We start from the raw sequence: 27,584 nt of genomic DNA on the forward strand, positions 1-27,584 counted from the left end.
CTCTGGTGCTACAGAACATCACTGTGAGCAAAGGTCGTCCCCAAAAGACCTCCCCAGGGAAGAAAAGATTTTTATTTCTTTAGGGAATGCAAAGCTAATCACTAGGGTGAGTCCTTCATTTATGGCAACATCTCAAATCCCACAATATTCAAGTTTTTCCCCTAACACATAGAGGAAGGTTTTCCCAGAAAGTTGAGGTTTTCTCCCTGCTGCTCAAGCAACTCAGGGTTTGTTTGGATTTTTGAGGGGGTTGAGGTTTTTTCCCACAGTTTGGGTTTTTCCTGCACTCTCCTTCACCCCAGGTGCCCAGCTCCTGTGCATGCCAGCACCGGGCACTGTGACCACAGGTGGGACACTTGGAGAGCCACGAGCCCCGGGCACTGCCTGGCACAGGGCTGGGCACCACACCTGAAATCCCCTCCTGTACCACAGGAACGTTTCCAAAGCCCACGGGACCACCCGGGGATGGAGCCATAGGAAAGGTGCCCCAGGCACCCAGGGTCCCGTGTGCCACCCCTGGCGTGTCCCCTGCCCAGCCCCGAGGAGGGAGAGGTGCTCGGCACAGTTCTGTCTGCAGCAGCAGCTCCTGACCAAGCTCCCTGCTGTTTACAGCCACCAGAAGCGATGCTGGCACTGGGAAAGTCCATCGGGCCTCTCCTCAGATGACCTCCCTTTGCAGGGAGGCAGAGCCAGCCAAGAGGCCACCACTGGTCCTGTGCTGCTCTGCACAAACCAGCCTTTCACGGCTCAAGTAGGTCACGCTGCCGCGGTGCTGCGGGCAAAGGTGCCATCCAGCGGCTGGCCAGGGTCCACTCCTCAGGGAGCTGCCGGGAAAAGTCAGGAGCACAACAGAAAGGACAGAACAGTGAGTCTCTGAAACACCCCCACCATGAGAAAACATGAGAAATCACACTACAGAAATTTACAAACAATTTCCAACACTGATCAAAGTTTTATTTTTGTTTGGTTGGGGGTTTTTTAACAGTAAAAACAAAACAGCTGTTTTGAAAGCAAAACCAAAGATCTCAAAAAAATATTCTCAGGTTTACTAATAGCATTGCAAGGTAAGGCTTCCCAAAGAGTTTTATTGAAATAAATTATTTTCACCTAAACATCGATGCAATTCCTCTCATTAAATTCACCTTCACCTAAAAACCAACAGTAAAAAAATTACCAACAATTCTAGATAATACTGGGCTCCTTCTAAAGGACGGTGAAACTAGAACTCACTCTTCAGAATTTAAAAAATTAAGTCACTGCCATGTAAAATTCAACTATGTAAGCTAGCGGCGGCGGCGGCGCCAAGGGGATCTCGAAAGTTCTTAAGAAAATCCAGGTTAGCAGGTTGGGCTGCAGCCAGCAAAGGTCCAGCTGCCCCCATTCCTCCAGTCTTTCTGAATAAACTCAGGGTGGGATTGTGGGATTAAAAATGAAATAAAAAGCAAGAAAATGGAGCGATCTTCGCACCGTCCCATCCGTGTTGTGCTGGAGTCCAGGACAGGCAGGTTTTACTTTTGACTCCCTCGGCTCATGCTAACCTCACCTGAGGTCCCTCTTCTTCACTCCATCCTCCTCTGTCCCTCGCTTGTTCCTGGTCATAAAAGGCAAAGTGCAGCCCTGGGAATGGACAGGGCTAAACCTCTGCCAGTGCAGAAGAGCCCAGCAACAATGAACTATTTTAGGTGGGAATCGGCGCTTTGCTGCACAATTCATGAATTCAGGTTTTTCTGTGTTGCGTATCCAGACAACTTCACCCAGTGTAAGAACCTCCCAGCGATGCTCCCCCAGCCCTTCGAGCTGCCCTACGTAACACCCTTGGCTGCTGAAGGAACAGGGACTGAGGAGCCTGCTCGCCTAACACAGGGCTTGCTGCAAGCTCTAAGCTTCCTTCCCTGGGAGCAACTGCCCCTGCTCTCGAGCAGAACATGCCCGTGCACTCCGTGACCTGCACCCACAGCTACCTCAGAACACACTTCCCCAGCCTCTGCTGTGCAGTCAGCCCCATAGCTCATGCCAGCTGCAGAAATCATGCCCGTGGTTTAGAAATTGCCGTTTGTTGTGAAGAGGATCAACGTCACATAGAAAATATTACAAAAAAGGTTAATTTGTCAGCTGTCCAAACATTATTAGACCACATGCTTTATACAGCAGAGAGGCAGCCAGCTCACTCGGCAGCACAGCCAGCTGAACTCTGAAGAGACGCTTTCCGGCTGGTATAGAAAGCGCAGGGTTTTTTGTATTTAATTTATTTATTCAACGTTGCTCACGAGGAGGAGGAAGGAGGGGCAGCGAGCGCTAAGAGTTTTGCTGCATCTGAAGTCTCCGTTCGGCAGCGGCAGCCAGGGTCCTGCGGCGCAGGGTGACGGCGTCGGCCGCCGCTCCCTCGGGCAAAGGCTTCTCTGTGCTCAGCTCCTCATCGGAGGTTTTGTTTAAGTAACGCCTGAGGGGAAAAAGGAAAAGATGAGTGAGCAGAGCCCACCTCGTTCTGGCTCTGAAAAATGAAAAATGCATCCCCGCAGTCGGGGAGGGCTGGGAGGCAAACTAGCAGGAAAATGCCTCAATAGAAGTGCACACAAGTTATATATATGTGCTCCTAAAAAAAGCCCACATCACCTACAACGGGCTCTGCAGCGTTGGCAGAAGCTCTTAGGTTTTGTGCAAGATCCTTGTGCCTGTGGGAGGGAGCCAGTTCTAAAGGTCAGGGCTGTCCTCTCAACTCAGAGCCATTCACAGCAGGTGAGTTACTGACTCCCTCTGCTCCTGTTACTCCACTCCTCAGCCTCTGGCACTGCTACCACAACAAGGCACTCCCTGATGACAGCAGGTAAGCCCGTGACAGAAGGGGCACTGGGGGCTGCAGTGTAAGGTAAGGCCAGAGGGCAAGGGAGTTGCTGCCAGAGATCACATCCCAGTGAATTTTTACACTTTAATGGCAAAAAACAGTAGTTTGAAATTCAACAGCTCTTCTAATCAGTAAACCAGAAAGTCAAAAATACTCTGTCTCCCTAAAAGACATTTTTTCAAACATCAAGGAAAAATTAAGTCTAGGAGCAAGTCTGTTTATAGACTTTATAAAAGGTGTCACACTCCCAGGTATTTATAAGGCATTTCAGTGTGGAAAAAAACACCTGACAACACCAAAGGACCCAGAACTCAGTGGAGTTGTTGTAGACCCTCTCAGCAAAGTCCCTGAGATTCAAAGGAAGGATAAACACTTGTAAGAAGCTTTTTCTACATCACTGCTTTTCCTTCTCTGCTTAATTAGCAACTGGATACTAGTAAAGTCCACCAATGTAACTAGAATACCAGTAAAAAATCTGAATTCTACCTGTAACAGCTATTACTGGTTGGGCTAAAAGAAACAGTTCATGTTGGCTCCTCTCTCTTCAGCCATGCTGACTGGCTGGTGCTGAGCTCCTCTGGTGAGGTCTAGTAAGGGTCACCTGTCAGATCTGCACTAGTCTGGGCTCTGTATCTGGAAAAAGTGGTGCCTGACAGGAATTTCAGCTGTAAGAGCACAGGCAGTGAGGGCTGACACCTGTGCCAGGAGCCAAACTAAAGATTGCTAAAGGACTTGCTCTAAGTAACCTGTTCTCAGCAGATTGTTAGACTAAAGCCACTGAAGCTGGAAAAATCAGTCTTTGATTGCAAAGAGCTCTGGATGAACTGCACAGGAAGCTTTGTGCATGTTGGAACACATGATGCTATTTCAGAGGTGGCTTTAGCAGCGTCAAACAGCATCCTGAGCCTGCTGTAGCAGATGTATCCATTCCTCTTACTGCTTTTCACATCAACCCAGTGGTCTAAATCCATTTGAAACCCATTCTGGGGGACTCCACCTGAGTTTTAGGAAGGAACATACTTTCGGGCTTGTTGCAACAAGTCCTCCTTGCGCTGAACCAACATACGCTGCCTTTCATCGGCTGACTTGGAAAAGCGACTTCCCCTGGCCTCAAAATCTTCTGCTTCATTCGGTTCTGCTTCCATTTCGTTGAATTCCACCATTTCTTCCAGTCTGGAATTCAGTTCAAGTGGCACTCTCTCAGTCTAAGAGAAAAGGAAATAAGGTGTATGTCTTTGCAAAATTTGGTCTTCTTTGCATCAAAACAACAAGCTACAAAGAATTGTCATTTTCTAAGGCACTGGAAGAAACCAGAGTCTCACCTGCTATACCAAATTCCCTCGGGTTCCTTTGAAAAGCCCAGCCAAAAAACAGAACAAAGCTATTTCAAACGATGCTCAAAGATCCTGTATCCTACAAAGCTGTATCTTTTATGCCATGTTTGAAAGTAATGTCAAAGACAAACATTAATTACTCATAATTAATGCTCTCTGAAAATGGGGCATTTGAAAGTCAGATTCTGCAGCTGACTTGATAAGTGATGCAACAGCAAAGAGTTGAAAAAGCTGAAATCCACATACTAAGGGAAGAATAAAGTATTTGCAAAGATTATTTGTGCTCAAGAAGGGAATTTATGAGGCTTCGGTTCACTGGGTTCTGGTAGCACCCAAATTATCCTGGTTTAGACTGCTGGAGAAAGGCTGGCAACTGTCCTGAGCATGGTGTGCCAAGAGAGGAGCTGGCAGCCCCCACATGGCAGCTCTCCCCTGTGACAGCCTGATAACACTAACCCAAAATTGAGCTGATGGATGATGGCGCTGGGCTCGGCAGCAGAGGTGAAACAGCACATCCTGATCACACCCTGCCACACAGCATCAGATCAGCCTGCCATGCACAACCACAGAGAGAGCCAGGAGTGGTGGTGTCAAGAAACAAATCACCTCAGTGAAGGGCTGAAGGGTGCAGCCATCATTTGGTATCCCAGGGGACAACTCAAGCCAGTGGGATGCTCCAAGGAAGTATTGGCCAAGGCAGCTCCTACTGCCTGGTTTGGGGCCTTTGGCAGAGCTGCCGAGGAGCTGTGATAGCCAGTTCCATGGGATTGCTGCTCCAGCCCCAACAACATCACAGTACAGCACACAGGTTTAGCAGCTGATGTGCAAAACAAGTTGAGTCATCCCAAAGCCCTAGAGACAGGCCAGTAACGCCATGTCCCCGACACAACGCCTTCAGAGAGCAAACACCAAGACAAATGTCACTTCCCATTAGGTAGGTGAGCCAAGCAGGAATCCCAGAGCCCAAGTCAGCACAGCACAGACACTGCAACCTCAAGCACAAGGATGGGCGTTCAGCCTCTCTCAGCAAAAACACCAGTGCTGCAATTTACCAAAGGGCTCCAGTACACACACGAATGCACTGGGATAACACAGGGCATCACTGCACTGCCTCAAGGCACTGCCACAGCCCTGAGCAGGGAGGGACAGCCCCATAGAATGATCCAATGGATTGTACTGGGGGCCAAGATGACCTTGGGAGACCCAGTGGAACAGGTACAGAGTAACTCAACTGCTGCTTCCAATTACCACACAGGGGGGCAGGGAAAAGGGAAGCTCTGCTGGGGGAAGCAGTGAGGAGGCCACTTATTGCAATGCTCAGACAAGATCACTCATTTTTTCCCCTGGGTCACTTGTATCAGAAGATGCAAGTTGGCTCACCTAAGGTTTGGGGGTTTTTCATAAGGTTACAAAGATTCAAAAATCAATACCTAGAGCCTAATCCTCTATCTGAGCACAGGAACAGCTACCAAGGAGGTTTTAGAGAGGAGGTTTTAATACCTGGTTTATCTGCCTGACTGTGTTAGCTTTGATGTGAAATGCAAGGAAGGACTGTCACCAACCTGACCTGGTACAGAACCAAAAGCACCTACCAGTCCATGCAGCTTCTAATTGTGCTTTTTGCCCATTTTTATGCCAATTTACCTGTGTGACAGTTCCAGTATCCTCCTGATCAGTACTGTGCCTTTCCACAGAGTTGTTCAATGCAGGTCTAATGCTATCTGCACGCTGAAATGCAAACATCACAGGTTTAAAATACAGTGTGGGAAATAGCAAAAAACCCCGAGTTCTTTGAACACATTCAAACTCTGCCTGCTGCAATGTCAGGCGTTGTGTTCAATTTAGAAACAGATAAGTAAGCAATAAACAGAATGCTCTGTGTTGAGGGAGAATTCTCTCTGTTTCCCCACACGCAGACTGCAGATAACAGCGCTATCTGATGTGCACAGAACCAGAATTCAATATTCTTATTAACAGAAACACTGTCCCCAGACTGCTTTACTGAAATCTGCTGGCACTAATTAAGAATAAGGCATCATTTTGCCAACTTTTTTTGCAAAAAATTTTCCTAAGTGGTACAATTCAATTATCTGTCAGCAGAGAAATCAACTGGAAATGTTCTAAAAGCTCTGCACAAAAGAGACCGGGAAGAGCTGCTTTAACTGAGCAAATATTTGTCTCTTGTCTAGCTAGGACATTTTCAATATATGTTTGGTACATAACTGAATACACTGCATTTACAGAGATTCTAACAAAGGGAAAAACAAATCCAAGATTCACCAGTGCTTCAACTTGCTTCATTCCCCTCACTCATTATTAAGAGGCTCAGTGCTGTGATAAGAAAGTAATTTTAGATGCACAGTCTTATGACTCACCTGTGTGGGGAAAGGCACCTGGATGCGCCCTTCTAGGATGTTGTCAGTGGTGATCTCTACAGAACGAGTTAGCTGCAGATCCTGCAGAACTAAATGATAAGGAACCTGAGGGAACATCTCCTGAATCTGATGGGCCTGGAGAAAGCAATACAGTCAATATCAGCAGTAAATAGAAGTGACTTGATAAGTATGTTAACAGAAAGAGATTAAAAATATTACCAGCTCAAAGATGCTGCTTATGATACGAAAACCCACAGACAGAAAGGGAAGAGGAAGAAAACCCATGCTGGCTTTGACTTACAGGGCAATATGCTGCCTCCACTGAAGTCAACACCAAAACTGCAGCTCCTAGGGAGACACCACATGGCCCTGAATACTGCCTGTAGATGCACAGAGGTTTCAGAAACTTCCCAACCCTCTTCTTATGACAGCCTTTTTAATAAAAATCTCTACAAAACTCATGGGTGACTGAACGTGAAACCAACACTGGGAAGAAAAAAACTATTTTGCTATTTGCCATACTGGTTCCAAAATGGTACCGATAAGGAAAAGTGGAGTAAGTTTTAATAACCCACTCCCTCCAGCCACCCTCCCTACAAATCAGTTTAATAGGGTCTGAAAATTCAAGTAAATTAAACTGAATTGTCAGGGAACTGTCATTATTGAATTTCAAGTTAGTTAAATAATATCCAAATTAAGTAAGTAAAGGTAAGAGGGAAAATATGCTTCTAGAGTCCAACAACTAGATTTAATTTAATATTTAAATGTCTATTTTCACTAATGCCCAAAGTCATGGAGGGCAGAGGGGAATGAGAACAGCAATAAGAAAAGAAAGATGGAAGGAGTTCTGAGAACAAAGCAAAAACTATGCATCAACTGACAGTGAGTTCCAACACAAGCAACTACTGCAAACCTAACCCTCCCTTGTACTAACTTGTGACCAAACCACATGATGTAGCATTTCAGCCTCTGGCTTTCCCCTCAAAATACTTCCCTAGGTTTTTTATTCAGTAACACAAAGGAGAACGTCTCTTATTTTCTATTAAAAATGTGTAACACTTTAATTTGCTAACCTTTAGCCAGTTAACCATTAAAGTAGACATTTTAATATAAGTTGGTATTGTACTTTTGATAATACACAATCCTAAAACACCATTACTCATCCTTAACAAAAGCCCATTTGTGTCACTGTGTCCAGTAAAAGAAAAATTAAACTGACCTCAGATGCAGAGTTCCTGCATATTTAACTAATAAATCATCTGCCAACATCTTACTGGTCCCTCCCTGCCTCAAACACCCTAAAAATAGCAGCCTTACCCTGCTAATGTTTAAACAGAAGTATAGGCTATGGGAAAGACCTAATATTCAGAAAATTCCATCACTTGCATGAGACAACTCACTGAACATTTATTACCATGGTACAGAACACATTAGCTCCAAGAACTCAAAGGAAACAGCACTTTTCTAAAAAATGAAGTGCTTCATGAGGCCACATCCTTTTCTTTTTGCATTCTATTAGAGTTCTTATGGATGAATTCAAAAAATATGGAATTTCATCCTCTACACTTCTATCATCATCATGAATCAGCAAAAGCTGAGGGTGCTAGAGAGCCCACCTCACACTGATAGGACACTGAAATTGCTATCTTGAAGCTTAGTGCTATTAAAAATTAAAAAAAACAAATCAAAACCTATAGAATGGTTTGATCAGTTACTACTTGACCAACAGCTAAATTCTCTGGTTACCAACTCACACCCTGTGGTCCTGCAAGTTGTCATAGAATTACTGAAGAAGAGCTAAAGAATCTGCACTAAGTAAGCTGAGAAAAAGTTTACTTATCTACCCAGGAAGTACATGTCATTCTTCTTCCTCATTCACTTACCTCCAGACCTGTTCTTTTATGCTGGTACACTTGAACCCAAATACAACCCTAACTTCACTAAAATAAAGCTTCTCTTACTAGGAAAAACAGCTCTCATCTAGTGTCTAACCACTATTTCCCCTTCCTTCTGGTTTATGTTCTCCACTTCCATGTAACCCTTTCCCCTGTACAACACAAACAGGAAGGCTGAGGTGCACTCTTACCATAACATTGAGCTGGGAGTTGCTGGCTTGTGCAATTCCGAGGATGTTGGTGGTGTGCATCACTTCCACAGAAAAACTGGGCAGCCAGCTGGCAATTCGGGAGCCTGGGAGTAAGAAATCACCAAGAAAGTCAAGAAAGAGCATGAGAATCTCAGCAGGCCAAGTATTTCTACATGTGTTTAACATAAGTCTTCATATTCCACAAGGTACATGCAGGGAGTTGTGCAGTGCAATCTATCCCTAAGGTCTCCCAGACACGGAGATGGCTGGAGTGAATCAGTAACTGCCCATACCCTCTTCAAATACACTGTCATAGTGGTTTAACATCTGGGGGCTGGAAAATGATCGAGGAAGTAGCACATCCTTGCTTTCTTTTTTTAATGTTCCTATTAAAGTGAAAATTAAAATAATCCAGAGTCAAATCCAGTTCTGGAATATATTAATAAATCCAGCCATTTTACAAAAACAGGACAGCTTCTAAGCAATCTGAATCCAGGCCCAAAATGGGTCATCACTGAGAAATACTACTTCAAAGGGACACAGAGTAACTGAACAAGTGACTGCTGCAATTGTGTGCTTCAGCTCAACAGAGTAGGGCACATGGGTGGCTCCCTTCTCCTTCTGTGCTGCAACTTAAATAAACACAGGCTATGCCACTTCTTCTATCTCCATGGTAATTCTGCAGGTCTCCAAGTCACTGGAGAGCACTAGGGAGGACAGCCATCAAAAATACAGTGTTATTCTAAATATAAATGTCCTTTGGAAACTTAAAGCACCCCAGAAGTGAAGCCATGCAGAAGCTATCAGCCAGTCTCCACGTACCTAGAAATCGTCTGACCCTTCTCTGCCCATTATTCTCCCCCTCCAAAGATTTCAAAACAAGCTCAGATGAGGAACAGGTCACTGGGTAAGTTTGCAGCATCTCAACTGCCTCACGGGAGCTCCACAAGGGCAGAGCCCAAAGCTGAATATTTGCAGTACTGAAATCATCTGAGAAACACCAAGACTGCCATCAAAACCTGGGAAACTGTGGAAGACCAGCACACAACAGTACCAAGAGTCTAAAAAAATCTGGAAGACAAATGACATAAATTGCCTTTTCCAAAACAAGTTGTCTCCATACACAGAACTTACATGGCCTGGAATCACATCTGCTTTGAGAGTACTTATAACACACTACTAAAAAACCCCAAACACTTTAAAATGTTGTGGCTACATTACTCCTTCTGAGAGTAATCTTCTGCACCTAACCAAGCACTGCAAGTGTCTTGTAAACTGAGTGGCAAATGGACTTTTGACAACCACACATTAACTAGGGGATAGGGGAAAGACTGACTTTTAGACTGCCTCAAAGGGCTTTTTCTCCTTTGACTGTTATTGATTAACCACTGCATGGTAACAAAAAAAGACACAGGAATTTCTCATTCTGCTTGTCAACATGGCACGCAATGAATAAATAGCAGGAACTGAAGCTGCTGACCATAACAAATCCAGAAAAAGGGAGCACTTGTACAAAATCTTTCAAGAAATCTCCACAGTTCTGGGAAACCTCAGAGACATAAGTGAGCTCTTGCAAAAAAAAAAAAATTAGAAGCACAGTAGTGCTTGACAAACACAAGCAGAGCGTGGTTCGAGTTTCAGCTGAAGCACAGAGAATTCCCTTCTACAGAAGGCTGCTCCCCTTTTGTTTATTTAGGCATCAGCAATGGATGTCAAATGTGCTCAGCTCACCATCAAAATGGAAGAAGTGATTGTGCTGGTTCAGGCGTGGCCTGCCTTCTGCTGCTGCCACAGGGACCAGGTTCTCATCCAGATTCTCCCTCTGGTGATCCTCCCTCACGTGATGGCTGTCAGTGATATTAAGAGACATTCTGCAGGTGGGGCAAGATGTGTCTTGTTCCAGCCAGGACCGCAGGCACGAGCTGACAGGAAAACAGTAACACTGTGGTGAGCTTGCAGTGTTTTTCCAAGAGATCACTATCACCAGTACATCAAGCAGCTGTAGCATATTCTGTACACAACATCAACACATGGACTGCTCAGAGATATCCTGAATGAGCTCCTGATGACTCTGGCATAGGTTTCCTATTTCTTTCAGCTAAAAATACTCAAGTGTTCACTTTTTATAAACATGCATGCAGATTTATCACAAGCTTAAAACACTCTTCAAGTTTGCTGTTCTTCTAGCTCAGAACAAGCAAGTTTTGCCTGGAAGGGAAAAGAAATCAGTTCTTTTCTCTCACCATTCCCAAGTGAAAAAGACAAAAACCAGCTGGACACATAGTTAGTGTATCCTGACACATTTTCACAGCAGTTCTGCCTGTTATGAGGCAATGACACCTCCAGTGTTTTCAAATAGCTTTTCAAAATACCAATACCCAAATCACAAAAGTCAGTAGCACTCCAGGAACTCTCTAAACAGATTTATTAATACTAACAATTCTGTGCCATTACTATCCTTCCTTAATGCCGAAATTTTCTGTCCTGCAGAAGGTGAGAGGTGTTTGAAATGCAGGCTGAAACACTCAAAGCAGTGCATGCTTTTTGATTCATGCTGATATGACCCAATTGCACTATTTGTTCAAGTTAAACCTAATTTTCAGTGTGCAACAACTGAATTTCACAGGGCTGAACACTTCTCAATATTATAACACATACTTCACATTTGCAGGGTGGGTTATTTCCCAGAAGTTCTCAAAACACTTTAGAAAGGTAAAGACATACAAAAATATCAAATAAACTTGTTCCCAAAATTGTGTATTTGTAAACAAAGTGAAGGCACAGATCACAGGTTTGGGTTGACAGAGCAAGGGAAAAGCTCTAACGGCAGGACTACAGTGAAGTCAAGCATTCTGTCCAAGTCCTGAAACTTTGCCTAAGTGCTTTCCATCATACTGCAATGGAGGGATACACAGTGATGGGTTCCCCAAAAACAACCAAAGCACTACAGTAAAAATGTGCCACCTTCCACCACACTGGTCACCAGCACAACCAGCATGCTGGCACTGGCAGTGCTGTCCAACATCACCTCCCTGACAACAGGAAAACCACCCTGCCCACAGCAAACTCAAACCTCTGCTAGAGCTGTACTGCAAAGGTCACCTGGGAAACACCAAGAGTTTCCTGAGCTGCTGCTCCTCAACAGTTCAACAGCCAAGATGCTGGAAGGGGAACAACCCCGTGTCAGCTGCATCAGCACCAGACACAAAAAGCCAGCTGTGGTCACACCCACCCTGTGCCACACAGGCAGAAGGGCTTGGTCACCCACAGCACCTCAGCAGGAAGAGGGCAAACAGCAGGTCAAGGCTCACAACCTTTCAGAGCAACAACTCTTGAAATTGCTTGCTCCTAGAAGGTAAAGAAGAGGGTTTCAACATGCCTAAAAGATTCAGACACCTACTGCCATTAAATTTCCTTAATACTTGGGCACAGTGTTGATCTCAGCAACACGAATATTCCCTGCCACCTTCTATTCCCTTTCTAATAACTGGTGGGAAAAATAATCCCATGTAATTGAGAATGGACACAGTGTTCAGCCTGTTGACAAAATCACCAGGCTTTTATGAGGAGAGAAACCACTCTCAGGTTGTAAATAGGGTTATTAGTTACATCTGGCTTTATATGCAAGCCATCCACTGTAACATGTTCCCTCCCTAAAAGCACCAAGGACTGTAACTTGCTTCAGAACTGTAATTGCTTCAGAAAAAGTACAAAAGGATCCTTTTAAAAACAGAGAAAATGTCTTTCTGAAGAGAAGACCCTGGGCTTCTCAAGTGCTCAGCAGGTGATTAAATATTAACATGAGTCAGTAGCACTGGAAAAGGAGTTTCTGCTATGGAGGCACATTATCTCATTAGAGACTTCTTGGAACACAGATAAATATTTATGGCAAGGTTTGTCATAAATAACAACAAATTAGCACACAGATTACAAACTCTGGTTTGACAGTTACCAGAAAAACAAAAAGCTATTTACAGAAAGTAATACCACAGGGACAATTTAACTGACCTGCATATTCATCACATGGCCCTCCAGAAATGCCTGCTTCAATCCCTGTTTTTCATTTCATATTTAAGCACAGGCATGTAAGCACTGCTACAAGAGATCCAAGAAAGTCACATCCAGCTCAGCACACTATGTCCACAAGCATCTGCTACTGTTCACTACTGAATGAGTGTAAGAAGCAGTGTATAGAGAGGTCCTTTGGCCAGAAGTTCTGTTCCCAGTTCTGTCTACCAGCTGCTTTGGGACCATTTCTGCTGACTTGGTTAACCTCTTTTACAGCCCTGATGGACTCATTGCCCCTTGAAACCACAGATTCAGTCTAGGGGACTCACCACCATATGAGGATGCACTACATAAAAATACTCCCTGTCTTCTCCTAAAAGCTGATATCTGGAAAGTATTTAAGGATTCAGCTCTAATTTTAATTCTTTACCTGAAAATCAATACAACCTCCATAGAACAAATCTACCAACCTGTATTTGGGCACCTCAACACTAGTTATCCACTAGCTGACAAAGTGCACACTCTTGGTTTGGGGGAAAAGAAACGCACAGGTAGAACAACTCAAACATGAAAATGACTGGAGTGAAAAGGACTTTTACTTTGTTAACAGAAGCAGACCAAGACGACCCAGGCAGCAAGCAGCCAAACAGCTCTGCTGGTAGTTTGTTACTTGTCATCCCACTGTAAATTTCAGCCATGCCCATTTATCCCTTCCCTTCTCAGCTGGGTGCACCCTCTTCAGCCTGCACACGTACTTGTGGAAGAGGTGGCCACAAGGGAGTTTGCGTGCTGACTGCATGGAGTCCCAGCAAATGGCACAGTCATCATTGTTCACTGCCAGCTCCTCTGGTGTTGCAACTGCAAACCTATGAAGAAGAAACAGGAAGAGACAGAAGGAATGACTACACAAGCTCAGCATGGCCTCCTCTCTAGAGAATCCAGCACTAGAAAACCTTACCTTCAATGTTAACTTTTCATTAAGAGAGCTATGCCAACAGATTTGTAATTTTTTTGATTTGTTATTTTTCAGGCTGCACTGCAAAGGAACACATGCACTGATGCCTTTCGCAGGCACTTTTTTGCACATCTTCTCATACATCCTAAGTGCAAAAAGCTTTGACTTAGTACCTTCCAAGAGACAATTATATGATCACTTTGTTGAGATCCTTAAATCATAATCTGTATAGGTTTGGTTTATGTCATTTTTCTAAATGAGTTTTAATAGCTGTACCCATTAAGCTATCTCTTTGGGATCATAAGCATTTATGGTGACTAATTTTGGCCTCAGATTTTGCCATTCCCATTTGTCTTGACTTTTCTCCCTTTTTTTTTGAGCTACAGCGCCATGTAAGCAGTTACTACACAGTATCCATATACACTACAATATAGAAATGAGTGGTGCAACAACATTCCACAGCACTGCTGGTGAGAATATACCTGAAGAACAAGCACATAAAGGCAGCTGCTAACAGCAGCTTCAGAAGGAAGTTAGAATGTGGTTCTTCCAGCACAATCAGAATGACCAAAACACATCAAGTCATTCAGATGTCATTCAGTCTGTGATACATGCAAATCAAACAGCATGGAACTTCTAGACAAGCCAGCCTTCTCCACCTAGACTATAGCAGCAGGAATCAGAATGAATCAAACGCACAGAGACCCAAAATTAAAACAGTACAGTGATGTACAGAAGGAGTAAAACTCCACACGGCTCTTAAAATTTTTAAGAACATAGCTGAATTTTGAAAACATTGGGTCAGAAATGCAATACTATCTGGTATAATATTAGGTTTTAGCAGGCCTCCCAATTTCTCCGTATTACCTCATTATAAGGGAATGGACTAAAGTACTGCCAAGGTACTCTCGGCTCCTCTTTAGGTAGAGTCTTGGAGTTGGCTTCAGATTTAGTAAATACATAGGTAAAACTAGGTAGGTTTTAATTAATATTTTGAATTCATCAAAATACTCAGTCAGTAAGTGAGTAGTATGGCCTAATGGAATTAAGAGCATTGATTTCTATCACTATCAAAGCCAGTATTTGACAGCTAAAACAGCTGTCAAAAGCTTCTGTCACCTCACTAAAGTAGTATGCAAAAGAATACAGAAAAAACACTGGACAGGGGAGTTCACTTTTTGCCACTTTACACATTACCAGTAATACTGCCATTATACAAGTCAATCCTACGTATCTGTTAAAACCAGAAAAAGTCTCCCCACTAACAAATAAAATGGGTGAAAACACACTCTAAGTGTAGAGACTTAAGGGTCAGGTTTGCAACACTGCATCTGTCCAGTTTACACCATGCTACTGTGCAACAAAGGAACATAAAAGAATCCCAACTTCTTTCTCAGGATCCTCTCTACTAAATCTACATCAAGATTGCAGAGGGAGTAAGGGGCTCACCTGGCTTCCATGTTTCCAACCACACGCAGGTAATTTTTGTGCCGCCGAATTCGCCGCTGCACCTCGTGGAACAGATAGCGCAGCTGCATGAAAATCACCAGGCTCGCCATTGACAGCCAGATATTGCCAAACAGCTTGGGGACAAAAACAGGGCAGTGATTACAAACAAGCACCATGAGAAACAAGAAGCTGCATCAGGTCTTAAGAGACAAAGAAATTGAGAAACCAGCCCTGAAGAATTTCTGTTTTGTTGGGTCCATTCAGACCAACCACGTGTGTTCAAAGGTACTGCCACTCATTACCTCTTCACATACAACTTTGGCACACAGCATTTATAAAGAAGGCAAACTGAATTCAGTCCTATCCAGCTCAGCATCCCCTGCTGCCAGTGAAAATAATTCAGTCTGATATTACTCAATAAAAAAAGCTAATTAAGCACCTACTAAACAGATAATTACACACAGTTGTTAATACTTTTTAACAAAGTTATTTGTGATGACTTCAACTACACAGAAGGAAAGAATGCCAGAATGCCCTCTCTCTATTTTTGTCTCTATTTAAGTAACCTCTCTGTAATATCTGGTTTCTAAAATAAGCAAAGTAAAAAAATATACAAAATGCGTATACCCAATACCCTTTATTTTAAAGCCACTCTATTTGTTCAGCATTATGTCCAGTACTTCATACCAGCATATGAATATGATGCATCAAGTCCAGGGAAAGCAAGGTTAGCTCCATGACAAAATCTGTGTAGTAGACATAAGTGCCTTTGCCCTCCCACGTTCCTTCATGGTTGAGATCCCAGAGATGAACTACGTATCTGCAAGAATGAGGAAATTAACATTATTCTCTTTTTTCTTTTTGTTACATAGCATCTCTATAATTCAAATTATTTTGTCCATTTTTCAAAAAACTTCTGGATATGGATTCTTTGCACTTCTGAGGCCCTGTGCTCACTCAAGGGGGACTTCTTTTAATGTTACTGGTTTCAAACAGCAACATTTTAAAAAAGCAAAAAGTAGTCAATGCTTAGCCCACACTGGCACTACAGACATTGCCAGCTGATAGAAAAGATGCAGCATTTGCTAAAAGCTACTTCATGTCCTGAAAGTCAATCTTAGGATTATAGTAATTAGAGAAGTACATTTTTCAGCACATGAGGTGTTTCTTAGGTGAATCATTGCAGCTCAGTGTCAGACCTGAAATGTTGACAGTGACCTGCACAGAGGCCCCTGTGTTACACACCATGTCCTGCACATGCACACACAGGTATGTTACAGGTGCACATGCACGTGACTTTTTCAAAATAAACCTTCCAGAGACCAAGGCCTTAAAACAAACCCTGCAGAATGACTTTAAGTAGCATCTATCAACCCTCATCCAGCAGCACCCATCCACTTTAATCCATGCCTCAAGCTATCACCACCCACTAAAGCTATCCATGCATTTCATCACCCATCTGTAAAAAGCACTCCTAAAACGCATTTCTATCTGTAAAAATCATTCTTAAAAATCATTCTACATGTATTTAATCCTTTGCACTATCCAACATATCTGCCAACTGTTTACTAGCTGGCTTTAAAATAAATGTTCCTGTAACTGCTTAGACCAGTACAATCTTTTACTCAAATAAAGGCTCAGGGTAAGACACACACACACTACTCGAATAATGGAAAAAAATAAAAGTCAATTGCAAAACTTGTGCTTAAAAAGAGCACAGGCCAAAGCTAACCACCTTTGCTCATCTCACAGAAACCTGCAATAGTTTGGGTTTGAAGGAATCTTGGAGGATCATCTCTTTCCAATCCCTTTGGCTGCCTCACGCAATCAGGCCATGACCACTTCCAGGATGAGGCATCCACAGCTTCTCTGGGCAACCACTCACTGTGCCAGTTACTCACCAATCTCACAGGGAAGACCTTTTTCCTAGTATCAAATCTAACCATGTCTTCTGTCAGTTTGAAGTCATTCCCTCACACTATGCCCTTGTCCAAAATCCCTCTCCAGCCCTCTTGGTGCACCTTTAGGTACTGGAAGGGGCTCTAAGGTTTCACCAGAGTCTTTTCCAGACTGAACAACCCCAGTCTCTCAGCCTGTCTCCACAGCAGGTGCTCCACTCCTCTAAAAATCCCTAAGGACTCTTCTAGACTCATTCCAGAGCTCTGGGGCCCCAGAGCTGGATGCAGCACTCCAGGTGGAGTCTCAGCAGAACAGAGCAGAGGGGCAGAATCCCCTCCCTTGACCTGCTGCCCACACTGTGGGGATGCAGACCAGGATGTGGTTGAGCTTTCTGGGATGCAAGCACACATTACTGGGCCATGTCAAGAGTCTCATCTACCAACACCCCCAAGTCTCTCCTCAGGGCTGCTCTCAATCTCCAAACGTGCACTTGCAATTCAAGGAGGTAATTACATACACCTCTTACATCAACATGTCATATGCACTACCATCCTCATCATCCATCCTGTAAAACATAAACTACTTACCGTAAAATCACATGAGCAGTTCTGACTGTCACCAGCAGAGACTGCAAAAGAGGAAGCAAAAACACCACACATGTTAACAACCTTCTGGCAGGGACAGTGGTTCACATGCAGGAGCTCAAGGGCTAAAATGCAAAATGCATTTATTGCAGCTTAACAAATTTCTGTGAACCAATGCAGGTGACTGTGTGCACAATATACCTGAGACAACCATGAAGCTTATAAATAAATATGGAAGAAATTGTTCCCAAAGACATGATGCTTTTAAAGCAGCCACTAGTGTTACAGCTGTTAAGTGTCACTTTTGCCCAACTGTACAGGACATACTGCCCTTTTCAATAATTATCACTCAGCAAGTGCTGAGACCACAATCCCACCAACTATCTCTCCTCATCCCACTTAAAAAAAAAAAAAACTGGACGAGCTGAATAATAACAGAAATTTCAGGAAAATAATTTCAAATAATTCCCCCTCATTTGCTGAGATGTAAATGCTGCTAAAATAACTTCTCTCTTTAATCATACTTATGTTTCTTGGCTAAGAACAGAGAAAAAAACCTGAGTAAAGTGTAAGATCAGAAATCTAAAAACAAGTCACCAAAAAGGTAACTACACTTCCACAGGCTCTTATCTGAGACAGTGGCCCCATCAACTCTCTGTAATCCATCAAGCACAGTGCTCCATCTCCTCATTCTATCCTCACTGTAAAAACCACCAGACATGCTTCCCCCAGAGACTGTCCACACCACCCTGTAGTTAGCAGGGGCCAAGTGACACTGAGATGCAGGGGATTTACAATGAGCAACTGAAACCACTTCTGTGAAACTGGTCTGATGGCATGCCTTCAGCATAAGTACTACAAACAGGAGAGAAGAACTATCAAAACCACTAACTTCCCAAAGCAGCAATAAGCTGTTTAGTTTGAATAATTTTTTCCATCTGTCAAAAGCATTCTTAAAGTGCTTCTATGCATATTTAACCCTTTGCAACTGTTTACTAGCTGGCTTTAAAAAATAACTGCAAGAAAAGACTGCACACTGCTTGCTATACTATAATTCTTGAACACCATATATTAATGTAAAAAGATTAATGTTTACTCAAAAATACAGACAAGTCCCTACTCAATTTTCTATGGGCATTTGCACATTTCACATCCATCCCCTGCAGCAAAAAAAAATGCTGACAAGCAACAGAGAACAAGGGGAAGTTACCTAAAACACAAGAAAAACATTGCCTTATTGAAAACCCTGAGCTAAATCAATGTTTGCAGAAGAGAGATTAATAGCTTAATGTAACTTAATGTAATTCATTCACACTAATGGAATACACTTGGCAGGGTCCCTCTCAAGGAGCATCACATAAGCCATCACCAGAAAAACATTTCAGACTGAAAGATTGTTTTTTACTAAGAGTTTGAAGTCTGCTTTGAGGTGTCACTGCCAGTACCCATACAGAAAGAAACCTAAATATTTTATTCCACTCACATGAGTGCTGAGTATTAAAACCAAAGAAATTACTCATGGTTGCCCAATCTATACAGGGAATATTTAAAATGTTCAAAAATGGCAAGATATTATACAATCCCCTATGAGAAAAAAGAGACTAGAATTATTTTGCTTAGAAGAAAGACAGCAAAGGAACAGGCAAAAGGATGATAAAATCACAAATTCTATTAAAAAAAGATTAAACAGGGAATGATTCTTTGCTTATTTTCATCATAAATGTATTTGATAATAGTTAAGGACATTATTCCCTGCCCATGGCAGGGAAGTTGGAACTAGATGATCTTTAAGATCCCTTCCAACCCAAATCATTCTGTGATTATCAAACACAAGCTTCAGAATAACTCAAAGAGCTCTTTCGTGCACACAAAGCCAAGTAAAAGTAGAATTTGTTTCCTTTGGATATTACAGAGGCTGACATACAAACAAGTTCAATGAATGATCAGACATCTTTCCAGTGAACATCTGGGACTATCAAACCCAATGGGTTTGTGCAGCCCTCAGCTCAGGAATGTTCTTAAAAAACAGTGGCTGCAAGAAAAGCTAGGAGACCTTTTCTTCTGCATTCCCCACAAAGTTCCTCACTGCCCACCAGCAGCACAGCAGGGAACCCAGGGCTTGGCTGGACACCCCACACTTCCACTGACTGAGCCACTCCTTCCTTAATCAGCACACACAACAGCTCTCACTAAAATGAAAAACTGGGCTCCATGCTGCAACCCCAACACTCACACAGCACAGTACTGAGGAGGCAACACAGGCACCACAACATCCCCTGATTAACCTACCCCGAGCTCGTGCAATGCTGATAATCCTTCTGCCAAGCCAAGATAAGAGACATGACACCAAGGAGACCCCACCTTTTAGAGACACTGTTAAATCTTCCAATACCCTTCCACTGTTTAATTAAAAATCTCGTCTGGCATATTCTTGTATTCATGGAAAAATAAAGTGACGTGTTGAATGACTGAACTGTGGTGTGATAAGCATCATATTCTCCTACTAACAGTTTTTTCCTTCCTGCTCCCTAACTCCAAGTATGAATTCAAGACAGGAGAAGAAAAATAAATTGTACATGTTATTTGTAAGCTGAACTAATGATGTGCTAACACAACATACTTGGACTGGATTCCTCTCCTTTGTTTAAGATTATCACTTCCTCAGGCAGAGTGCAACAACCCATCACAACATACTGATGCTCACTCCACAAAAATAATGATGTTTAGTCCACAGTGCAAAGTGCTCAGGAGTGCACAAAAACGCCTTGCTCATCTCAGCTGAGACACAACTCGTTACACAAACATAAGCAAATCCTATAAGTATGACTTAAGGAAAGGATGTCTCACTCCTTTTGGAAAGAAATTAAATAGAAAATACAATCTCAAAGAAAGATGCTGAAGTGCACATCACACTTTCATACAAACTCTCTCCATCTCTCAAGCGCTGTTTCACCTCATGCTCATGAAGCACAATCTTTACTTTTTCTAAGCTGTCATTTGATTTCACCATCATCTTACGGGTCTATCCTCTATTCTCTTCTTCAGACTAAAATTTTTTTTCTGGGTTAAAGGCTAAAGAGAGAAAGCATGCCAATCTGGCAACTTCTGGAAAACAGGTGAGGATTTGTTTGTGTCTTCGAAGTTTCTTTATTATGGGAATTAAAAGCAAATCCACTGCATACGAGGATACCCCCAAGTGAGGGGTGCAAGGTAAAGCAGAAACCACAACACGTATGAAGGTCTCACCTCTGCTGCCATGAAAGCCAATGTGTGCATGCCATGGGTGTAGCCAACAACTCCACAGACAACTGCTAATCCACAGCAGGACAGAAGCATGGCTATGAGCAGGGCCAGCACTCTGACGTGGCTGCTCATGGGTGTGGTAGGAGAAAAGGAAAGCTGAAACACAAATACATAAATACATGACAGGTTTAAAGGAGCACTTAATCTACCCTGCCTTCCATTGTCCCCTCACCAAATAAGACCTCATTCAGGAAAATCTTTTGCTCCCTAGCATAAAACCAATAAAACCAATGCAATGTAGTAATAAATTATGAAGACTAAAGCAAAACCCACACGCTATCCCAAGGCCTCATTCACGTTACTGTCATTTACAGTCACATTGTAACAATCAGTTACAATTTTCTATTTACAAGTATTATGATTATTTTAGCTATTTAAATCACCTGTGCAAGGAAACCAGAGACATGGTAGTTTCTGCACCAAATCCACAGCATCTGCTTAGGATTAATATGCATTTTGCAAAGACACCTAACCTAGCACACAGTCTTCAAGCAATTTTTTGCCAATTTTTCACCAAACAGCTGGTCTGAATTTGTCCAGCTTCGTCTTCCATCTGTCATTTATCCAGTAGTTCTTCCACTGTCATTTTCTTCTGGAAGAAAGAGAGTCTATCCAAGAAAACATTTAAGCTACAGCTAGAGACTGCTGGACAGACTTTGATGAAAAGCAGTTGTCTCATTCAATAGCATGCAAAATGTGCTAAATCTCTAAACTACCTTAACAGAAGGCTACACCTAGTCTGTCTAAATCAACCCAAGGGGATGTTGGTCCATCCTCTTTTTTCCAGGGCAGGATGAAAAAGAACGGGACAAGGAAAGGAGCTGCCCAAAGCTTCACTCCGATGTAATTAACAAAGTTGATTCCCATGTTTTGGTTTTTTTTTATGGGTTCTTACTTCTTTGTATCTGGTTCAGCTCCACATGCCCATTCTTCACAAGGCAAATCATACAAGTATCATTTGTCCATGCAAAAAATTACTATGAATGTTTTGAATGCAAAAGGAATATAATAAGGGTTTCTTCCCACGTGACCTTTGCTCTTTCACAGCTTTCTGAACAACACTAAAAATACCAGATGACTGCCTTGTTCACTGCTGTCTCAATTTTCCTAACCCTAGCCAATTCAGTTCAAATTTAAGTGCTTAGCTACATATGAATTAACAGGTCTTACTGGACATTATTAAAAAAAAAAAAAGCAAAGCCCAGATCTACCAAAAATAAATTTATGGATTTAATTCAGGTCAAACTTCTATGCCAGGAGAGAGGAGCCTAGGAAAATGCAGGCCCATTCCAGTTAAAAGGGCAAGATTTACTGTTTAAATTGCAGTTTCTTCTTCCTTGCCTAGCTTTCAGTTTCTGCATCTCTACATAATTTATTCCTGGTATTAACAGAAAGTGGAATGTAGCTTAGAGAGAAAATTACACAGTATATTGTAAAGACACTGGCAGTCAAAATTCAGTATATCTGAGTGCAAAACCTGAGCAGAGAACCTGCAGAAACATGCTCCATAGGCCAATCCTAAAGTGCACCAATCTAAGGGACGTTCTGTTGCTATGATGTCTTTACTAAGGAGAGCTATAAAGCCATCTCGAGCAGTTATGTAACAGTAATTAAAGGGCACATATAAGGAGCAATTTATTAAAGAAAACAAGTATCTTCAGCTCCATTTGTCTCATGGGAAAACTGAAGGAGTAAGATTGACATTTTACTTTAAAGCAAGTATCTGAAGCTAATGGGAAGTGCACGTGTTCAGTACCGCAGGGTGTGGAAAAGGTCTAAATGATCTGTTTGTGCCTTATCTGAGCCACTGCCTGAACCAGAAACAGAATTTGCATGTCCCAAAAGACAGCCCTTAATCAAAACTTACATATTCAAAACGATCCTTGCAGAGCTGAACCATCAGATGGAGAAACACAAGTCCAGAGAACCAGAGACACCACATCACTACTTCTTCCACTGTCTGAACATTCAGCACACCAAAAATGAAGATAAACTTGTAGAAAATGAAATTCCAGAATTTATCCTTGAGATGCTGTAATGGAAGAGACTTGGTTACTGTAGTGAAAGCACTGACAATCCACACACTGGAGAAAAGGAAAGGAAAAGAGAAAGCAAAAGGAAAAAAACCCAGGAAGTAGAAATGCAACAATACATTGGCTAAAGTCTGCTGCATACACATCTTGAATAGTGTTACCCTTACTCAAGTAAGAAACTCATTAAAAATACTAGCAGACCTTACTGTCTATCTAGTTTCTTGTATCATGGCAGCATAACTGTGCTACACAACACACAATGCAGTTTCCGGGTATATTCCTACAACAGTGCTCAGCACAAAGCAAGTCTGATCTCAGTTTGATTCTTCATGCCCAAGCAACTCAGCTACCAGGCTGCAAACACACAGTCCTCTCTGCTGGAAGAGCTGCCACAGTTAGTTATTCAAGATGCCCAAATTGCCTAGAACCTTGCTTCCAAAAACCTGCCAAAAAGTACAGATGATTAAGAAAAGATGACCAAGTCTGTTCTTAAGAATCACAATGCCTACAGTGGAGAATGAGATGGATGAGCAACGAAAATAAAACCATTCCCACACACATGAAGTATGAAAGAAATAATATGATGTTCTCAAGCAGCAGACAGCAAGCCAGCTTGGAGAGGATAAAAAAAATTATGAAACAAAATGTTTTGTTAAAGTACACGATGAAGTCACCAGGAGTTTAGTTAAGACAGGCCCTGAATTCCTTAATGATGCTGCTGTATTCGGGCTCGCCAGTATTAATAATCAGCTTTCGTTTACATGACAACTGAGGCAAACTCCCACTGTCCAAACACAAATGGATCCACACTGCTATTGCTTTTCACTTCAGTTTTTAAGAGGGTAGAGAACATCCTGAAAACCATCACTAGTTAAAATTCCACATCCTTATAGTCAACATGGACTGGAAAGAAAATCTGGCCCACAGCAGTTTTAACACACCACTGAGAGCCTCTACAAGGTATGAATTACAAATACAATAGGCTTTGAGAGATCCACAGTTATTAATGAGGCTTTGTGTGCATCAGTTCTGCATGTCAAAAATCATCATGGCCTGACTACTCCTAAAGAACTCTTTTTAAAAACTTTTTTTTTAATAAGTGAACACAGTCCAAACCGCTGCTACTGCATTTACACAAGCAACTTATGCATTTGTCCTACATTAAAAAAAAAATATAGCGATACTATTCAAGGTCCTGCTGCTGCTCTCATCTTCTGCAAAGTTTTTAAAAACTTTGGGCTTTCATGGTTCCCTTGCTGAATTTTTACAAACATTCTCACACAGCCAAGAGCAGGACTTAACAGCCCCAGTTTTCAGTCCTGCTCACCTCCTTTCTCTGGGGATTTTCTTGCCTACTCCCTCTTAAACCTGCAACCTGATAAACCACTCAGTGTACGAGGATGGAAAGCACTTTTCCAGCAGTCAAGGTACAAAAGAAGAGGGAACTCAAGACTGCCAGCACTGAGAACTACAAAATGCAGTGGAGAAATGCTGCCAGGTGCAGGCAGGATAGAGAAAAACACATTACAAGTATTTTGAAGTGAGGCGCGCTTGTGAGAAATCTGACAGAGTTCATTAAAGAAAACGGGATTTTCAAGTTGACTGTGGGTTTATAAAACACAATAGGAAAAATTTCCTTAGAAATAAACTGGAAGCTTGTGGCTGTGGATAGACTAGCTAACTAAATGGTAAAAGACATATTGTAAAATTTATTTTTCTTGTGCAGCTTCAGCAATTCCATATAGAAAACCACATCATTTGTCATATTTCACCGTTTCCTTGTTTGCTGTCTCACCTGCCTCTCGCTGACACGAAGAGGACCAAACACCATACACTGGATTAGCTTAGCAACCAGCATCAGGAAACAGCAGGCGGTGTTCACTAGCACCTGGAAAGAAATAAAGCAGTCAGCAACAAATACTTTTGCCCTATTTAGAAGAAGGGAGAGAAGGGGAATGAATGAGTCTAACAGAACCTGCCATTGTTCACAGAACAGTATCAGTTGCCTCTTTTTTTTGGTGAAATTTAAGCCTGGCCTCTTCCAAGACATATGAAGTAGCTGATAAGTCACTTAGCTTTACTTTTTTTCTATAAATACTAGCATAGTCAGTTTGATACAGCAATAAAGCCAACAAAGTGCTCTACCTCTTCACGATAAATTACTTCATATAGATTAGCAAATTTCATAAAACAACATGGAGACAAAACTTAGAGATCACCAAGATACTCATTTTGTTTAACATATGGCAGATGAGAAAAATCCAGTTTGAATCTGTTGCTACAGTAAGAGGATTCAGAGGTTGCCTCAAAACATGCTGAATAGCACACACCTCTTCAGTAACAACTCTGCTTGAGACTTTCTTGGGAAACTTCTTTACAGCAAGGTAGCAAGAAGCAGAACACATGAGTCTGGGAAAACTGCTATCTCACATTTGGCAAAGGCACCTGTAATTAACTTTTGACCCAAACAGGACGCTAAAAAGGCTAGAAGGTGGATGATGAAGAAGCCTCACCCTGTCATTTCCAAAGGACATACAATGAACTTTTCCAGGACTCTTAAGGCCCCGAGACTAGGTTCCAACGGGAGGAATGTGTTTGGTATATCAAAAATCAGCACCACAGTCAAGCAAGTAAGTATGTTGTGAAGCAGATGTCCAACTACTGCCACCTTTGAGTGACAGACACATGAAAAGTTCAACAGCAACAACTCAGTGAGGTTTCCAACACTCCCTTTTTGAGCTTTTATTTCAATTACAAATCAGTAAGCCAAAATTCATAAACCATTATGAGATTTGGGTTTAAAAAGATAAAGAATTTTTTTTTCTGCTTAAATGGTGAGAATGTTTTCTTTTACCTACAAAATTTTCAGTGCTGTTTAAAATACAAATAAATAAATGCAGGCAAGGCTTGGGCTCGAATACCTGACAGCCCTTTACTCAGATTTCCAGCACAGCGGGTCGGGCAGTGCTTGGCGAAGCTTAAGCCCAGCAAGCGCCCGGGACCGCGGCAAACGCTCCCAAGAGCTTCTCCCAAAGCCCCCAGACAAGACGAGCGGGGGCCGCTCGGGGAGAGAGGCACAAGCCGCGGGCTGAACTCTCGGTGCGCTCGGCTCTAACGCTGCCCCACCGCCCCGGCAGGAAGGGAAGCGGCTGCGGAGGCGACGCGGAGCGGGCAGGGGAAACCCAGCCGCTCCCCTTCTCTTTATTCCGCGAGCAATTTTCAAACAACAATAACGCAACAGCCCCCGGACCCGCCCGCCTCCCCCTGGCCGCGGGGAGGTGCCGGCAGAGGCCGATCCCGATGCCAGCCCCGCAGGCCGCGGGCCCGCAGGCCCCGCCGCCACCCCGGGCTCACCCAGACGCAGAGGCTGTCCGAGAGCAGGTAGTAGGCGACGTCCAGGGCCCGTGGGCCGGCGCAGCGCTGAGGCTCGGCCGGCTCGCTGCCCGCCGCCCCGCCGGGCGCCTGGCTGAGAGCGCGGTAGGCGCTGAGGCCGGCGCCCAGCAGCGCCAGGGCGCTGAGCGCCGTGTAGGTGCGGAGGCTGGGCCAGGGGAAGCGCTCCAGGAACAGCAGCGGCATCGCGGAGCCCTCGCCAGCGCCCGGCCCGCCGCGCTCCCTCGGCTAAACGCCCGCCCCGCCGCCCCTCCCCGGGGCCGGGCGAACCGCCCGCGCTTGAGAAAGGAAAGAGACCGGGCCCGAACCCCCCGCCCCGGCTCCGGGCGCCGCGTCCGCCCGTCACCCCGCGCGCTGAGTCACGGCCGGGGCGGCGCTTCCACCGGCCCGGCCCTGCCCCGCACCCCCCCGCGCCCGGGACAGCGGCCGCACCGCCGGAGCCGCGCGTGGGAGCATTGCAGCGGCCTTCGGGAGCCCCCAAACATACAGGCACGGCGGCAGAGCAGAGCGCGTAGAGACTGCCGGAGCGCCCTTCCACAGGCAGCCGGGAACAAGAATTAATATCACAAACTACCGTGTGGCAAGTGAGAGGTGCTTTAAAGTGTCAGGCCTCAAAAGCTGCACTCTGTTCTTTGTTCTTGCAGCACCAAGACTTCCAAACTTCCACGGGCAAAAAGGGTTCTGTTTTCCACTTCCCTGCTAGCTTCATTTCCCCCAGCTGGCAGCTAAGAAACCATACATTCTACTCACCATCTGTCTGGGCCTTCTATCCATAGGACCAAAGTGAACAACCCTTGCACTACCTTTCCCAGCATTTTGCAGTACATTTGCCATACTGCACAGCTTCAATTTGACCAAAGCACCAAGCTGTCAGGATTGTTCTGTACATTGCTTACCAGTGCAGATGGCAGCAGAGCCAAGCACTTTGGCAAGATTCAGTTCTCTTGGCAGCAGAGAAGTCTCCTGCCTTCATAAAAGAGGACAGTGCACAAGCAACAGTGCATCTTCTGATCAGAGGCAGAACTTGGAAACAAATCTTTTAATGACTCATTAAGCAAAACTATGGAAGACTAAAAGCATTGGGAAGTGTCACATCCAACCGGACTTTACATTTAGCCAGGCATGTAAAAACACCAGATTTAGAAAGATGAATATTTACTGCCTACAAGAGACTGAAATGTTGAGAAAAAGCAAAAGTGTGGGTATCCCTTGCAGGATGAGACGGCACAGGAGAGCATAACATGGCTAAGTGTTTCAGTACGACCCTAATTCTGTCCCATAGCTAAGGAAAAATATACAAAATTCACTTCACTTTCCCTATTTTAA

General features: G+C 43.5%; 1 protein-coding gene across 1 annotated transcript; it reads right to left on the minus strand.

Moving 5' to 3' along the window:
- Positions 1 to 932: 932 nt before the first annotated feature.
- AMFR (autocrine motility factor receptor) lies at positions 933 to 26,598 on the minus strand. The gene is made up of 14 exons (XM_014880820.2): positions 26,223 to 26,598; positions 24,664 to 24,756; positions 22,703 to 22,867; positions 20,779 to 20,931; positions 17,536 to 17,576; positions 15,737 to 15,869; positions 15,050 to 15,183; positions 13,401 to 13,511; positions 10,369 to 10,559; positions 8,638 to 8,741; positions 6,552 to 6,686; positions 5,821 to 5,904; positions 3,863 to 4,047; positions 933 to 2,440 (listed from the first exon to the last, which is right to left on the minus strand). Exons 1-14 carry the CDS (start codon positions 26,442 to 26,444, stop codon positions 2,296 to 2,298), a joined length of 1,896 nt encoding a protein of 631 aa, XP_014736306.1. The 5' UTR covers positions 26,445 to 26,598; the 3' UTR covers positions 933 to 2,295.
- Between the last annotated feature and the right edge of the window lie 986 nt (positions 26,599 to 27,584).

Source organism: Sturnus vulgaris, chromosome 12 (genome assembly GCF_052056855.1).
Source record: "Sturnus vulgaris isolate bStuVul1 chromosome 12, bStuVul1.hap1, whole genome shotgun sequence".
Lineage (NCBI taxonomy): Eukaryota > Metazoa > Chordata > Aves > Passeriformes > Sturnidae > Sturnus > Sturnus vulgaris.